The sequence below is a fragment of the Lepidothrix coronata genome, unplaced genomic scaffold (genome assembly GCF_001604755.1).
Source record: "Lepidothrix coronata isolate B3197 unplaced genomic scaffold, Lepidothrix_coronata-1.0 Scaffold203, whole genome shotgun sequence".
In the NCBI taxonomy this organism is placed as follows: domain Eukaryota; kingdom Metazoa; phylum Chordata; class Aves; order Passeriformes; family Pipridae; genus Lepidothrix; species Lepidothrix coronata.
This window is the reverse complement of record NW_016690383.1, coordinates 325,847-341,514: the sequence shown is the minus strand read 5'-3', so window position 1 is coordinate 341,514 and position 15,668 is coordinate 325,847. Positions and strand designations below refer to the sequence as shown.

Sequence of the window (15,668 nt, the reverse complement as noted above, 5' to 3'; positions counted from 1 at the left end):
GACAGATCCTGCCTGGAGCAGGGGCTGGACAGGAGTCCCTCTAAGCCCCGCTGCTAATGCCGATCCAGTGCGATCCTGGAGCTGTCTCGTCACCAAGATTTGCCTCCCTGATGCTCTGGTGCTCCACAGGACCGGCTGGGCCAGTTCTGGCCCTGCTCCCCTGGGGAGCTGAACCCTCTCCTCTCCTCCCACTGTTCTGGGGGAGCTGCTGGAGCCATCCTGGTCCTGTGGCTGCAGGAGAGGGCTCAGCACGTGGGGCTGCAGCTGCGCTGTGCTGGTGAAGATTGCTCTGGGGGGATGCGAGCATGCAGCAGTCTTCCAGGAAGAGCCCATGGCCTCAGACGGCTTTTCCATGCCAGCTCCACTTCACGTGGCTGCCGGGTGAGTCACGCAGCCCAGACAGGCTCCTTGCCGCCACAAGGCTTGGTACCTCTCCTGGCTCCCTTCAGCTCTTCCCTGCACAGCCCTGGGTCTCTGGAAGAGCACAGGAGTAAGGAAGAGGAGGGGAACCCATCCATGAGAGGGATGGGGTCTTTCTGTTTAAGGCTCAGCTGGGCTGGTAGGACCCACGGGGGCTGGAGTTCATCCCTGGAGGGTCCCTAGAACAAAGAGGACTGCGGAAATGTGCTGTCTTTGCCCCTGAGGACTGCCAGCCCTCTGCTGGGAATGGGGCACATCCTATCCCACAGCCCTGTCCCCCCAGCCTCTCCCTGACCCAGGGGAGTCCCTGGCCCGCTCTGCCCCACAGAAGAGCCAGCCCAGGTGTGCTGCGGCAGCAGTTAACAGACTGATTTTAATGCACATAACACCCAACATGACCATGGGAGGGACTCGTCCCTTCCCTCGCAACCCTCCCAGGCCATCAGCTGTCAAGTGCAGCCACCCCTGGCCCTCCAGCTGCCCATGTGGAAACTGGCTTGGGCTGCTTCTCCATCGGCCGTGCCCCTGGCTTTGGCAGCATCCCCGTGGCTCAGCGAAGCTGTCGGGCTGGTCCAGCAGGGAAGTGCTTTTAGGCAGCAGAGCAGGTGAAGGCAGGGCCTGGGGCCTGGGAGAGAGCCCTAAGGCACATCAGAGCAGGTTTGGAGAGGCCAAAAACCTCCAGGAGCCGGAGCCCAGGTTCCCCCTCGGTGCACATGTCTCAGTCTATCAGAAACTTCTCACCGTCCACATCTCTCCCCGCAGAGCCCTTGCGCAGGGAGGGGAAAAAGTCGGAGCGGAGGAGGCGGGAGAAGTACATGAGGATCATGGCATCGAGCAGCAGGAGGTTGGCAGTGAGGAAGGCACCCTGGCCCTGCACCTCCACGTAGCGGAGGAAGTACCAGGTGAGGTAAGCCTGGGGCGCCAGGCGGAAGGCGAAGTACATCACCAGGTTGATGTACTTGTTGGCCTCGTAGAGCGCTGGGGAAGGCACGTTGCTCATCTTCAGCAGCATGCGGACAGTGAGGAAGATGTTGCTCACCTCCACCAGCAGCAGCAGCACCGCTGCCACCAGGAAGCGGCCTGTGATGATGAGCGAGACGAAGGCAGAGATGGCCTGGGACACACACACAGAGGAGGGTCAGCCCTGGCAGAGGCGAGTTCTTCCCCACCAGGGTCTGGGCACATGCAGTGCTCTTCCCCCGCAACCAGAGATCCCAGCAGCCCCCCAGGGAAAACCAGCCTGGAGAGCCAGATCCCCCAAGAGCAGTTACACCTCCCTGCGCTGGGGAGCTGGGATGAGACTCCCGCTTCTTCCCTCTCCCGGCACAGCAGCCTGTCTGGCTCCCAGCGCTTGGAGCTGATGCTGGCAGGTATCCTGCCCCGCCAGGCGCCCTCGCCTTGTTGATGCAGAGCCTACCTGGCAGCCAGGGCGAGGCAGAGGGAAGGGCTCTGGCTTGCCCGGCCATAGCATAGGAAACCTGGGTGGGCTGAGCCCCGGGGTGCATAGCCCCCCGTGCTGGCTGTACTCACCATGGCATGGTGCACCAGGTACTCCCAGGACGAGCGGGACTGATGGTTGAAGATGATGTCAAGGGTGTCGTGGATGAAGTAGCCTGTGGGATGAAGGAGAGCATTGAGGGGGTCTGGCTTGTGCACCATGACCCGCTGTGGTAAGCAGGAGTAGCGAGGAGGAGAGTGGTGTGATTGTGCTCCAGATGTCGGAAGCACCTCCACCCCGTCTGGGCACGGAGACGCGGCTGTTCCCCAGGGGGTTGGCAGCCTGCGGGCCCCACGCTCGTGATTCAGGCAGGAGGCACGGAGAGCTGCCCAGCCCTTGAGCCGGGGGCTCGTCCCGAGCCTGCATGCCGGGCGAGGCTGAGCAGGGAGTGGGCAGAGCCCGGTGGGGTGGCTGCGGCCATTGCCCTGCCCGGGTCCTTACCTGAGGAGAAGCAGACCAGCAGGTGCCCTGAGACGCTGTAACCGTCCTGGATGTCGGAGAGCAGCTCCGGGGAGTTCCAGAGGCTAGGGGTGAGAAGGAAGAGGGTCAGCCTGGGCGCCGGGATGAGGGACACGGCGGGGCGGGGGACCCACTATCCCCTCCCCTGGGGGCACCGCCGGGGGTCGCGCTCCCACGGGGCGCGCCGTGCCCACCCTCCCCGCGCGCGGCGCCCGGTACCTGAAGAGGGCCCACAGCCCGGCCAGCACGGAGTGCGCGAAAGACACCAGGAGGTTCCTCCAGCGCCAGACGCGGCCGGGGCGGCTCCTCACGGCGGCGGGCCGGGGCAGGACCAGGGCCAGGCGGCGCAGCGCCCCGAAGATCGCCACGCTGCCGCCCACCAGCGCCGCCGAGGCAGCCCGCCCGCCCGGGCCCATCGCGCCCAGTGCCGGCGGCGCGCGGCCGCGGCGGGAGGGGCGGGGCCGCGTCTGGACACGCCCCCTACACACAGCCCGCCCCCTGTGGCCACGCCCCCGGCCGCCCCCCCATTGGACGCGCCCTCTCTCTTCACGCGCGCGCTGAGGGGCGGGAGCGCGCTGACCACGCCTCCCCCACTGACCACGCCCTCCACTGACCACGCCCCCTCGTTTGGGTGCTCGCGCTCGTGGCTGCCTGGTGTGTCACCTGTGCGGGGATCGCAGGTGTGTCACCTGTGCCGCCAGGTGTGTCACCTGTGTGGGGATCGCAGGTGTTTGCGCGGGGCGCTGGACTCGTTCCTGCTGTGCGCTGCGTGTTCCTGCACGCGTGTGCGAGGCAGCGAACGCGTGGGTGTGCCAGGGCACTGTCCCGGGCAGCGCGGGAGGCTTGGGGGGGTGCAGCGTGTGCGTGGCAGATGTTGCCGCACATCTGTGCTGCGCCCTGCGCATCTGTCCCAAGTGCTGCACAGCTGGCGTGGGCCTCGCCACATCTGTCTGCTCTGGGCACCGTGTGTGCGCGTGTCCCGGTCACGGTGTGGCTGTCCCCGGTGGCTGCAGCGCGTGTTGCGAGAGGGGGGATATCGGGGAAACCATCGTGACCTGGAAAAGTAGTGGGAGCACCCACAATCGCTCACCTGAAGACACAGACCCCAGACAGCGGGACCCTAGGCAGGGGGACAGACAGGTGCCCCCTAGTACCAGCATGGCAGCAGGGTGAGGCCAGCTCTGTGGGCCCCGAGGCGTGGCTGGTTGCTGAGTGAGGGTCCTGCCCCATCGCTGCCCCCCGGTGCAGGGCACTGGGCGCTGGCTGGCCCCGGTGAGCCGGGCTGGCTGTCGCTAGATGGCAGCATGGCCACGTGGCAGTGCCACCTCTGTCCCTGTCCCCATTCCAGTGCACGGGCAGCCACCCTTGGGAGCAGGGCAGGACCCCCTTCCGCGCTCTATACCCGCCATCACGGCCGCCCCAGGGATGCTCGTGGTCCTGGGGGTCTAATGCCTGGTTTGGGGGGGACAGAGGGGTCCCGTGCTGGCTCTGCAGCAGCACAGCCCCCGCCATGGATGCCCCCCCCAGACTGGGGGCTGGAGTCTGCCGAGGGCACCGCCACTTTCTAGGGGTGCGGGGGGGTCCTCCTGGCACCCCCCAGACCGGGGGCGGGCAGCCCAGCGCTCCCCAAGCCCCTCTCCCTGGGTGTTGGCCAAGGCTCCCCGCGGCACTGGGGTGCCCACCCAACCAGGGGGTCCCCAAGGCCGCGGTGCGGTGGCGTTACCCGCCATGTCCCCCTGGGATCCCCCTCCCAGGCCTCACACACGCGACGGGGTTTGTCCGTCCGCGGCCGCCGTAGCGGCGCGGAAGTGTTTCCATGGAGACGGGAGGAGTCGGGCCCAGGGATGGAGAAATACGAGCGGATCCGGGTGGTGGGGAGAGGGGCTTTCGGGTGAGGGGGGCGCCGGGGGTGAGCGATATGGGGTCTCCAGGCTTTTGTACCGCGGGGTGGGAGGCCACAGCCCTCGCTTCCAGGATGGGGAGGTACTTGTCCATGCGGGGGTCAGCCGGGGTGTGGCACCCGGGGGGACACCTCACGGGGTGTGTAACACGCGGGGGGACACGGCAGAGGGTGTGGGACACCCTGGAGACACGGCAGGGGTGTGTGACACCCCGGGGCGGGGGGATTGCAGAGGCCCTGTGTCACCCAGGGTGTTTTGTCCCCTGTGTTTTGTCCCCTGTCCTTGCACTGAGGCCCCATCTCTGCCCCTGCAGCATCGTGCACCTGTGCCTGCGCAAGGCCGACCAGAAGCTGGTGATCCTGAAGCAGATCCCGGTGGAGCAGATGAGCAAGGACGAGCGGCTGGCGGCGCAGAACGAGTGCCAGGTGCTCAAGCTGCTCAGCCACCCCAACGTCATCGAATACTATGAGAACTTCCTGGAGGACAAGGCACTCATGATCGCCATGGAATACGCCCCAGGTGCGCCCTGACCTCTCCCAGTGCCTGTGGCAGGTCCAGGAGATGCCAAGCACTCAGCTCTCCTTGGGTCGAGCTGCCGCATGTTGTGCACCTTGTAAAGACCCTGTGCTTTGGACTCCCAGAGAGTGCAAGCATGTCCCTGTTGAGCAGACAGTTTTGTAGAAAAGCTTCTGGGCGGTCCTGGTGGACACCAGGTTGACAGTGAGCCAAGTGACCCAACACTGCTAGAGGTTGCCCAGAGGTTGTGGAGTCCCCATTCTTGGAGATACTCAAAAGAGAGGTCCTGGTCCTGGACAACCAGCTGTCAGTGGCCCTGCTTGAGCAGGGGACTGGACCAGCAACCTCCCGAGGTCCCTTCCAACCTCAGCCATTTTGTTAGCCTTACACCTGCTAATCATATCCAAAACAAGGACATTTCAAACACCTTTGTCCCTGATCAGCATGCTACCATCTACCTCTGGCTCAGGTTTCAGGTGCATTTCCCCGTGTCAGCTCTGTTTGGTCCCGCAGCTCTGTGATTCCCAAGGAGATTTGCTGTGGAATTCCAGATGAAATCAACATTTGCATGTGGGTTTGTTAAAAGCTGTGTGCGAGCCCTGAATCTGGACCTCCCCTTCCCAACAGGGGCCTCTCTGTGCCACGTGGCCTCTTGGACTGCAAGAATTCTCCTCTGCAGAACAGGCTGATCTTGTTCTGCCATCGAGGTTTATGTCCTCCTCCAAGAGCTGTAATTTTAGTGTTTCTTTTCCTGCTGCTTTTGATAATGTGTCAACAGTAACTTCTCTCAGGCTGTTTCTTTGTCCCACCAGCTGTGCTGCCATTGTCTGGGAGCGTTGGAGGACACGCTGTGTGTCCCACCAGGATGTGTTTTTCCCACATGCTTGGCTTGTTAGGATGCCATGGCTAAATCCCCCCTGGTTTTAGGCCGGATTTGTGCTGCCCTGTGCAGCCCCCCCTTGCCCACAGCCCTTTGTTGTTCCTTGCAGGGGGCACACTGGCGGAGTTCATCCACAAACGCTGCAATTCCTTGCTGGATGAGGACACCATCCTGCACTTTTTCGTGCAGATCCTCCTGGCTCTGCACCACGTGCACACCAAGCAAATCCTGCACCGCGACCTGAAGACCCAGAACATCCTCCTGGACAAACACCGCATGATCGTCAAGATTGGAGACTTTGGCATCTCCAAAATCCTGAGCAGCAAGAGCAAAGCCTACACAGTGAGTGGCAGGGGAGCTACTTTATCCCGTGGCACCAGGCTGGAGACTCTGGGGGACTTGGCTCACGATAGTCTTTTGGCAGCATCTCTAAGCAATGCTGCTTTGTTCCTTGGAGTTTGTACAGGCTGATGTCTTCACACCCAAGTTTGCTGTGGCTCTGGGGGCTGCAGAGAGGTGAGAAAGACCTGCCTGCCCAAAGCTGGGCAAGGATGGGGTGTCTGGGCCCACTGGTGAGGGCAGACACTGCTGTAACAGTGGTGGAGGTGGTGTCTGCAGGCTTGTCTGACGCATCCTTGGCAACTACACTCCTGCCTGTGTGCTGACGTCCTGCCTTGCCTTAATCTCCTCTCTCTGCTTGACATTTGAGTGTCTTTCCCCACCTGGGTTAATCTGACCAGACATTCGTATCATGCTCAGTGCTCTGGGCTCTGATTCTCTCAAGTGAATAGGAGCAAAATTAGAGGCAATCACTGTATGTGTCACTGGAAAGGCAAATCCTCGTGTTTTTCACTGAGATTGTCAGGCAGCTGTTGATGCCAGGGAACAAAATCCCAGCTCCACAGAGCTTTGTGTGGTGGTGTTCCTGCCAGCCCGAGCACTGGGCTCTACACTGAGCCCTTCCTCTTTCCACTTCACTGCCCCAGGTTCACACCATCACAGTAAACCTTTTTGTCTCTCCTAGGTGGTGGGAACTCCGTGCTACATCTCCCCAGAGCTCTGTGAAGGGAAGCCTTACAACCAGAAGAGTGACATCTGGGCTCTGGGCTGTGTGCTGTACGAGCTCGCCAGCCTCAAGAGGGCTTTCGAAGCTGCGGTAAGAGGCATGTGGTGTATACAGTAGCACAGGGAGCCGTGGGCTCTCACAGAGGTGAAAATGTACGCTGGGATCACTTCTCACTGAGCTGGGAAGTGTGAAGGCAGAGGGCAGTGCTGAGACCTTCTTCCTCGGCCTCGCCCCTGACTGCCCAGCCGCTGTATGTCTCTTATTTTCTCTCCAGAACCTTCCTGCCTTAGTGCTGAAGATCATGAGTGGGACGTTTGCCCCAATATCAGACAGATACAGCCCTGATCTGCGCCAGCTCATCCTCAGCATGCTGAACCTGGATCCTTCCAAGCGGCCCCAGCTGAATGAGATCATGGCCCAGGCCATCTGCATCCGGCCCCTCCTGAACCTCTACACTGACGTGGGCAGTGTCAAAATGAGAAGGCAAGTGGCACTGCCACCTTAGTGTCCCTTGGGAGGGGCTACCACAGCCCACTGCATGTCTGATCAGCTCACTGCCTCTGATACAAGCTCCAAAGAGAGCATTTTCTCTGTCCCACAGCTCTCCTGTGCTGCCCAGTGTGCAGCTGCTGCTGGCTGAGCCTGGCCCAGGGGCTCAGGGCCAGGCAGGTGCCATGGCAGGTGTGGGCTTGTCATCACAGTGACACTGAGTAGAGAGTTGTGAGCACAGGGGGAAGCAAACTGGTGCCAACTCCCTTTTCTCAGGTGGTTTAACGCACCAACAAGGCAGTGCTGTGAGCTATTCAGCCATGGCTTATGCTGTAGCTGTGCCCAGACCTGTGATCCAGGGCTCTGCAGGACCTCTGGAGCTGAGCTGACATTAAAGGCTGGATTTTGGTTTGGCAGGCCTGAAAAGCCCTTGGCTCCAGTGCCAACAGTGACCCACAGCCGGACAGGGGGACGGGCAAGCAGTGCCAGACCGAGAGGTGAGTCCTGGCATGGTGTGTTCCATTCAGCTCCATTCAGAAGCTTTCCTTTGGATGGCACAGGTCGGAGAGGCACTCGAACTTCTGGAGAGAGGAATTTAAGAGATGTCACCTTCCCTGAGCCCTGGAGGAGCCCATGGGCACCTCAGCTCTGGGGACCACGCAGAGTTCTTTCTCCAGCTGCCTCTTCTAGGTTTGAACCCTTGAAATAAGTTCCTGCTGTTCCCAGCAAAAGCCTGGGAACCAGCCAGGGGTGCTGAGGGGGGATGTCCCAGTGCAGGGTGATGCAGCTGGCACTGGTAACAACTAGGCTAGAGCTGTGGTGCCACTTCCCTGAATTCTGGGATAAAATACATGGAGCTGTTCCCATGTTCCCTGGCTGGGATCTCCCCTGCAGCCCCTTGGAGCAACACTGGTGTGGCTCTGGCAGCTGGCAGGCAGCTTTACTGGCACCCAGACTGGCTGTTGTCATTGCTTTTCTTGTGGGAGCAGAGTCAGGGATCCACATTAGTGATTTCTGTGTGACCCACAGGTGTCCGAGGTGGTTCAGCCAGGACAGGAATCCCACCTCCACTGTCATCCATCTACACGTGGGGCAGTGGGATCACCACCCCGCTCCGCCTGCCCATGCTGAACACCGAGGTGGTGCAGGTCTCTGCTGGCAGGACACAGAAGGCCGGGGTCACCAAATCAGGGCGGCTCATCCTGTGGGAGGTGAGTGACAGGGAACCTGGGGCAGGCAGTGGCTGTGGAGGCCTTGGATGTGTGATTTCTGAGGAGGAGACATTTCTGCCCTGGCACTGCCTTCTCTAGGACCACTGTCCCATCCAGGGTGTGGATAGCACTGCTAAGTCGGTGGGAAGAGGCTCATCTGAGTTCCCCATCCCAGCTCTTGCTGCTCAGAGGTACAGCAGCTGACATGGCTTCTCTCCATCAGGCTCCTCCAATGGGGGCTGCTGGAGGCCCTTCTCTCCCAGGATCCACTGAGCAGCTCCAGCCTCAGTTTGTGTCCCGCTTTCTGGAAGGCCAGTCTGGAGTGACCATCAAACACGTGTCCTGCGGTGATCTCTTCACAGCCTGCCTCACAGGTGAGCTGCTGCCTCCTGCCTTCCCCTTCCTGAGCCCCAGATCCCTCTGCAAAGCCAGCAGGGACTGCCTGGAGAGCCTGCTTAGAGAAGAACCCAAGAGATACACTGGGCTGGAGTGACATGGGGGCCTCTGTGGCCTCTCATGTAACAGCTGGTGGGGGCAAGCATAATGCCACACTGGTCAGTTCAGCCCCAAAGGTCTGTCTGGAGTGGGGAGGGCCACAAACAGTTAAACTTGATGGTCCTAAGGGTCATTTTCAACCTAAATGATTCTATGAAATTTCCTGTTTTTTGTTCTGGCTGCTTTGGTGTCACCTGAAGCCAGAAGTGACCTGTGCAGTGGGGACTGCAGCGTGAGGAGTGTGTGGGAAGCTCAGCCTTTCTGTCACATACTCTGTGAGCATAACACAGGCATAGGCAGTGACCAGCAAGGACTGGTGTTGCAGTGAAGAGTCAGTGTGAGCTGCTGCAGGGCTGGTCCTCCTCAAGCAGCAAGAAGGCAGGATCTGAAGCCCCCTCAGAGTGGACCAGGAGGTGTTCTGGGTAGGAGGAGAGCACACACACCAGCCCAAGGCCGTGTTTGTGGAGCAAAGCCCTCCCAGTGGTCCTTTGGAAGCTCTGTTTGTTCTTCTGCTGGGGGTCAGGGCAGCAAACTACAGATATGCAACTGGCAAACACTGTGGGCATGTGTTTGTCCTACCTCTCCATGGCATTTCCTGCCACCCCTCTGCAGGGCAGCTGCTCAGGGAGTGCCTCTGTGACTTTAACACCTTGACAGACTGTGGGGTTCACAGCTCCTGCGTACACAGCTGCACCAGTGTTATCTCAGCACTCTCTTATCACTGCTGTTTGTTTGTTGAGCTGTTGCAGCACAGAGAGGCTGCAGCTATCTGGAAGCTCCTGCTGCTCCCTAAAAGCTCACTGAAGGCTTATGGCCCCTGCAGCAAGTCATGAGTCAGAGTGGGTCCGAGCAGAGCCGCTGTCCTGGGAGCCACATCCCCTCGGCTGCGTGCGCCTCTCAGGGCCTCACATGTGCCCTGCAGGGCCTCACGTGTGCCACTGACACGACTTCTTTCTGCTGCTCCAGACAGGGGGATAATCATGACTTTCGGCAGCGGCAGCAATGGCTGTTTGGGGCACGGGAACTTCACAGATGTGAGCCAGGTTGGTGGTGAGGGTGCTGGGACTGCTGCTCCCCCAGGGGAGAGGAGGGATTGTGACTTCTGTGCCACGTGAGCGGGGCTCATCCCAGCTCCAGGGATGTACATCCCAGGCATGCTCTGGCATCCGACCCCCTCCCCCTCCTCTCCCTGTCACTGCGGGTTTTAAAAGACCCAACCTGCTTCTCTCTTTCTCTCCCCCCCTACACAATGATCCCTTTGAGCATGGGGGAAGTCAAGAGCTGCCTTGTGGTTGCTGTTGGCAGGCTCCCAGCTTGGAGCCTGCCTCCAATCACACACCTGCCTGCTTCACTCTTGGCCTGCAGCTGCCAAGGTTCACTGAGAAAAGTTATTTTTCAAAAGAGCCAGTATTTAAAGAAGAGCTGTGTGTTTCCGATTGGCTCAGAGCACTGGAGCTGAGGGCTCATTGCTCCCTTCAAGCTTCTTCCTCGCCTGCCCTCGGATGTGGCAGCAGCCGATGGCTTCCAGCCGAGCCTGGGGACTGGTGCCATTTGTCACTGTGGTCAGCTGGCTCGTTTGTTCCTGCTCCGTCCGGAGCTGAGCTGCTCAGTGCTTATGGCTGGGGAGGGGAGACCGGTTGGAAGCAGCAGCCAGATCCCAACAAATGGTGCTTTTCACTTGAGGATGATAATGAGAATGAGGCTCACAGCGGTGAGGTGTCAGATCTAACAGCAGGTCACAGCAGGGGCTGGGTGAAATGTGGAGATCTCAGTCCCTCCACACCCTAATGAATCTGAGCCGTTAACTCACACCTCCTCTGCACAAGAGCCTTTGAGCCAACGCATCCTGCACCAAGCCCCTGCCTGCTCGGAGCGGGCGTTCACAGCCCCTGGCACTCCCCACATGGGCAGGGGGGCGAATCCCAACCCTTGCCGAACCTCTTCCCTCTCCAAACTCTCGTGCTGGCTGCTTTCTTCCGCCCCAGAGATGTTTGCGTTATCTTCTGTGCTGTGCGCACGTAGTCTCTAAACCCTTTGAAGACTGTTTGGAACAAAAAAAAAAAATTTCTCTGTTGTTTGTGTTGGATGAAAACTGGGATGCTGCCAGCTCTGTGTTGAGTCTGGGGGGGCCGGGTGGGAGGGATGGGAGCAGCCGGGCAGGCTGGGAGGTCTCGGCTGACGGCTGCTGCTCTTCCCCTGCCAGCCCAAGATTGTGGAGGCCCTGCTGGGCTACGAGATGGTGCAGGTGGCCTGTGGTGCATCTCACGTCCTGGCGGTTTCCAACGAACGGGAAGTGTTTGCCTGGGGCAGGGGGGATAATGGTAAGAGATGCCTGTTTGGCAAAACAGGGCTTGTGCTTTCCATTGCCTGTTCCTGCTCCCCTTGCTGGCCTTGCTTGTCCACAATCCCCTCCAGATGTGCCAGGGTAGGTGGGTGTGGAAGAGCTGCAGCTGTTTCACCACATACCAGGGGCCCCATGCTTTGGGTTTTGCTGCTTTCTGGGTGCCAGGCTGGGCTCTTACAGCAGCTGAGCTGTGTCAATGCTGTTCTTTGTGGGGCTGTGCTGAGTTTGTAGTTCCATCAGCTGTTCCCTGCTCTGTTCCTCCTGCCAGGTCGGCTTGGGCTGGGTACGCTGGAGTGCCACAACTCCCCCCAGCAGGTCACAGTCCCACCAGAGCATGAGGCTCAGAGGGTCATCTGTGGCATCGATTCCTCCATGGTCCTCACAGTGAAGAACCAGATTCTTGCTTGTGGGAGCAACAGGTAAGAGGGGTGAGGGTCTGTGCTCCACATTTCACCTTCCTGGGCCTGTCCATCTGTCCTGCCTGGGAAGAGGGAGCAAGGGGCTCCAGAAGATGCTCCTGCATGATCTTGCCCCCAGCATCGTGCTGCTGGTGGTATGGTTATGCCAGGGCAGGGTTTGTATCCAGGGTGTCTGCCAGGCTGCATTCAGCCAGCTCTGAACTGAGCTTTTCCTTGTGCAGGTGTAACAAGCTGGGCCTAGACCGGATCAGCTCGGCAGAGGAGCCTTCCCCAGAGGACCAGGTGGAGGAGGCCACAGTGTTCGTGTGTGCCCAGTCAGCCCCCTTGAACCAAGAGCCCATTGTGTGCGCTGACATCGGTACAGCACATTCGGCTGCAGTCACAGGTGAGGGTGTGTGCCCAGATCCCTGAGAGGGGGGAGGACACCTGCATTTTCCCTGTCTTCTTCCTGCCTCTGCTTCCCGTGGCAGAGGCCTCATGGAGGCTCAAGAGACACCCAGTGCTGGAGCTCTGTGGAGCAGGATGCTCAGCATAGGAGACAGCAAAGAAAGAGCTTCAGTACATCCCTGAGTGACACCCAGTTGTGTCTCTCCTCTCTGTTGTAGCCTCTGGCCACTGTTACACCTTTGGGAGCAACCAGCACGGGCAGCTGGGCACCAACTCCTGCCGCAACAGCCGCGTGCCCCACCTGGTTGTGGGGCTCCAGGCGATGAAGGTCACCGTGGTGGCTTGTGGGGATGCCTTCACTGTGGCCATCGGAGCAGGTGAGGCTGAAGCCCCTGTGTCCTGGGCTGCAGCAGGCCCTGGCTGTCCTCTGCCTGCAGTCCATGCTGTGGCCAAGGCAGGTGTGCAGCAAGGTGTATCTGTGTCTCTGCAGATGGTGAGGTGTGCACGTGGGGGAAAGGAGCCAGAGGACGCCTGGGCAGGAAGGACGAGGAAACGGGAGTGCCGAGGCCGGTGCAGCTGGAGGAGACACATCCATACCTGGTGACCTCCGTAGCCTGCTGCCACGGGAACACACTGCTGGCAGTAAAGCGTGAGTAAAGGCTTTGTTCCTGTGATTCCTGCCATGAGGGCCCAGCCAGACACAATGCTTTGTGATCGGAGATGTACTGAGTAACCCTGGCACATAAGCTCTGTGTTATTCTAGTCCCTCTCGAACTGCAGATGAATAGAAATAACTTCAAGCCCTTAAAAATACCCTTTCTGCTCTGCATCTCTGTGATGCTGCCACTCCCACTGGGCCAAGGGAGTAAAGGGATGGCAGAGGCTGTCTGGTGCACTCCCAGACAGGTGGGCTGGCCAAGCTGCGGCCGGTGGGGAGCTGGCGTGCCAGCGGTCCACCGAGTATCCAAAAAGAGCAGCTCTCTAATTGATGCTGCTGAAATAGAAGCTGAGATTTGAGGCGTCATTTTGGCTGCTGCCTTTCCATTGTGGTTTGGAAAAGATAGCAATGGTTTTGTGGTTCCTCTCTGCTTGGGCCAAAGGCAGCATCTTTGCGTGGTTAAAACGTGCCCGTGGCATGACCTGCCCTTCCGTTGCCTGGATGTACAATGGGAGCCTGGCCCAGACTGCTGGAGGGGCCTTTCTTCCTCCTCTGCTGGGTTGATTATGGCCTCAGCCTGGGCTGAGGGATTCCAGTCCCAGCCCACTTCAAGGAGGCTAATTACAGCCCCGAGGGGAGGAGGCCCAGCTGACTGCCCCGGCACAGCGGAATCGGCCCTGGCTCCCATTCCTCCCCTGCAAGTGCCGAGCTCTCATGTGATGTGCTCTGCCACGTGAAGGGGAGAGGGAATGGCTGAGTCCCCAGGCTCAGGAACAAGTAGGGCATTTGTCATGGGAGTAAAAGGGTTTTGTCTCCGCAGGAAGGCTGCAGGCTGCTCTCCCCTTCCGCTGCCGGAGTCACCCCACGCTCCGTGGCAGCTGGTTTGTGGGCTCCCACCTGCAGCACTGTAAGAGCAGGGACTTAGTGTGTAGCCCCAGTGCTGTCCCTCTGTCCAAAACCTCGTCCCTCCTGTCCCAGTACTGGAAGTGCAAACTCAGCGGTGTGAGGGCAGCAGCCTCGCCTGCCCCAGCATCCCTCAGCAACCAGCGTGCAAAAAGCAGCAAGAGCTCTGTAAAGAGCTGAGATCTGACTTTGGGCTTTCACACAGCTCAGTCTGCCTGGAAATTTCTCCGGAGAGAACACGAGATCCGTTGACACGTGTGATGTCATTGCTGCTGTCAGCTCTGGCTGTGATGTGGCCCGGAGAGGGTGCTGGCACAGGCGAGCCGCGCTCCACCTTTGGGGCGGCTGTTCTGCACCACTCGGAGGTTCCTCCCATGGGGCCGACACCGTTTTTGACTGGCTTGGGCTGCTGCCCACTTTATCATGAGCCACTGCTGCGCCCTTCTCTCAATCCCACTGCAAACACAGAATAACTGGGAGAAGCCAGGCGTGCTGGAGAGGAGGGCACAAGCCTCAAAAGACTGCGTTTCCTCCTGCTTGGGCTCTGTGTACTGGGTGTTGCCTCACTTGTGCCACTACTGAGGCCTTGCAGTGGCTTCCTGGGATAGTGAGACAGGGATTGCAGTGTCCATCTGTTGGGTATCAGGCCTGTGTGGGGTAGGACACTGCTCCCTGTAGCTTCATTGAGGTGGGGCTCACAGCTAAATCTTGGTCTTTGCCCTTTGTGTTTCAGCTGCCGTGGAGGAGTCGCCTCCCCAGTGAGTGTGAGTTGAGAGGGGCCACATCCAGCCTCATCGTACACATGCTGGGGCTCCCACAGCCACTGGCATGGCCTGGCCTCTTCCTGCTGCCTACCTCGGACACGCTCCAGGCTCCAGAGCTCCCCAGCTGCACTCCAAAGGCAGCAATGTGGAAACAGGGAGCTCCTAACGATGGTTCCCACGGAACCGGAGCTGATCTCACTTATCGAATCAACGAGGGTCACTGTGAACCTCCAGTGCCTGAGAGCTGCTGCCCTGCATGTGCCATGGGGTGGATGTCCCCAGAGCTCCAGTGCTGCCTTCAGGGGGTCACAGCACAACTCTTCCCCTCCCTGCTGGAAGTGCCTGTGTAGAAGGGTGAGGAGCACAGAGGTTGTTTTCCTCCATGGAAGCAGTCTCTGGTTACAAAGCCCAGGCTGACAGCTCCGTGTCTGGGAGAGCTGTCAGCCTTTGCACAGCAGTGTCTGGAGTCAGGGCCCCAGGCGCTGTGCTGGGTGACTAAATGCAAACCTCTTTGCTAATTAGAGACGTCTGTCCTTTCCCATCCCCCCTTAAAACGTTTCACCCATTTGTTGAGCTGCTCAGCACACTCTCGGGGGTCCTGCCTGCTCAGCTGGCCGAGCCCGGTGTGAGCAGCCTCTCTGTGTGGCACAGCCCTGCTCACTCTCCTGAAATGCCACTTGGAGCTTTCCACTTACAGCCTCCCCTGCCCCAGGAGCTCGCTGGAGGATTCTTCAGCTGACATTTGTCCTCAGGCCCCTCAGTCCTGGTGCTGACCAGCTCGCTGACTCCCAGCTGAGGAGCAAAACACAGCGAGTGATTGTCAGTACTTGAAGTTTTTTAACCCAGATCTTTCCAGGGAGATGATGAGTTTTCACCAGGGGTCCTTTCTGCGGGCAGGAGGGGCACATCCGTGTGTCATGGACAGGAGTCACGTTTTTTATCTCCAGAAGGGTCGTTTCCTTTCCATTTTTTTTTCCCTCCTCCTTTCTTTTTTCAACTTAACGTCTGCCCTGGGCCATTTTTTGATGAGCTTCTGTCTCTGATCTGTCTGACATTGCAAATGCTCTTGCCTTTCACATCCATCTTTGTGCTGTTGCCAATCTGTTGTGTATAAAGTCGGTGCTTTCATAAGCTGGCTGAGATGAAATCTCTCTAATTATTTTTTGTGATTCTTTCCTGTTTTCAATGAGGGAAACCTCACTGGGCTCTGGTAAAAGCCAACTGATCCCTCTGTCATGTGAAAGGTAATGAATTTCTG

General features: G+C 59.3%; 2 protein-coding genes across 4 annotated transcripts; one reads left to right on the top strand and one right to left on the bottom strand.

The window, feature by feature from the left end:
- Positions 1-768: 768 nt before the first annotated feature.
- TLCD1 (TLC domain containing 1) lies at positions 769-2,836 on the bottom strand. Its single transcript, XM_017832626.1, has 4 exons — positions 2,597-2,836; positions 2,360-2,442; positions 1,951-2,033; positions 769-1,534 (listed from the first exon to the last, which is right to left on the bottom strand). The coding sequence occupies exons 1-4, from the start codon at positions 2,791-2,793 to the stop codon at positions 1,139-1,141; spliced, it is 759 nt and encodes a 252-aa protein (XP_017688115.1). The 5' UTR covers positions 2,794-2,836; the 3' UTR covers positions 769-1,138.
- A 687-nt stretch (positions 2,837-3,523) lies between these two features.
- Positions 3,524-15,541, top strand: NEK8 (NIMA related kinase 8). 3 transcript variants are annotated; one of them, XM_017832623.1, is made up of 15 exons: positions 3,524-4,248; positions 4,592-4,797; positions 5,784-6,016; positions 6,699-6,830; positions 7,015-7,223; positions 7,647-7,726; positions 8,259-8,440; positions 8,664-8,814; positions 9,902-9,978; positions 11,139-11,256; positions 11,548-11,698; positions 11,920-12,083; positions 12,304-12,462; positions 12,576-12,734; positions 14,380-15,541. In XM_017832623.1, the coding sequence occupies exons 1-15, from the start codon at positions 4,106-4,108 to the stop codon at positions 14,406-14,408; spliced, it is 2,193 nt and encodes a 730-aa protein (XP_017688112.1). In that variant the 5' UTR covers positions 3,524-4,105; the 3' UTR covers positions 14,409-15,541. The 3 variants fall into 3 exon arrangements, with proteins under 3 accessions (XP_017688112.1, XP_017688114.1, XP_017688113.1); XM_017832625.1 differs by having other exon boundaries at positions 4,148-4,268; XM_017832624.1 differs by lacking the exon at positions 3,524-4,248 and adding an exon at positions 4,262-4,360.
- The last annotated feature ends 127 nt before the right edge of the window (positions 15,542-15,668 follow it).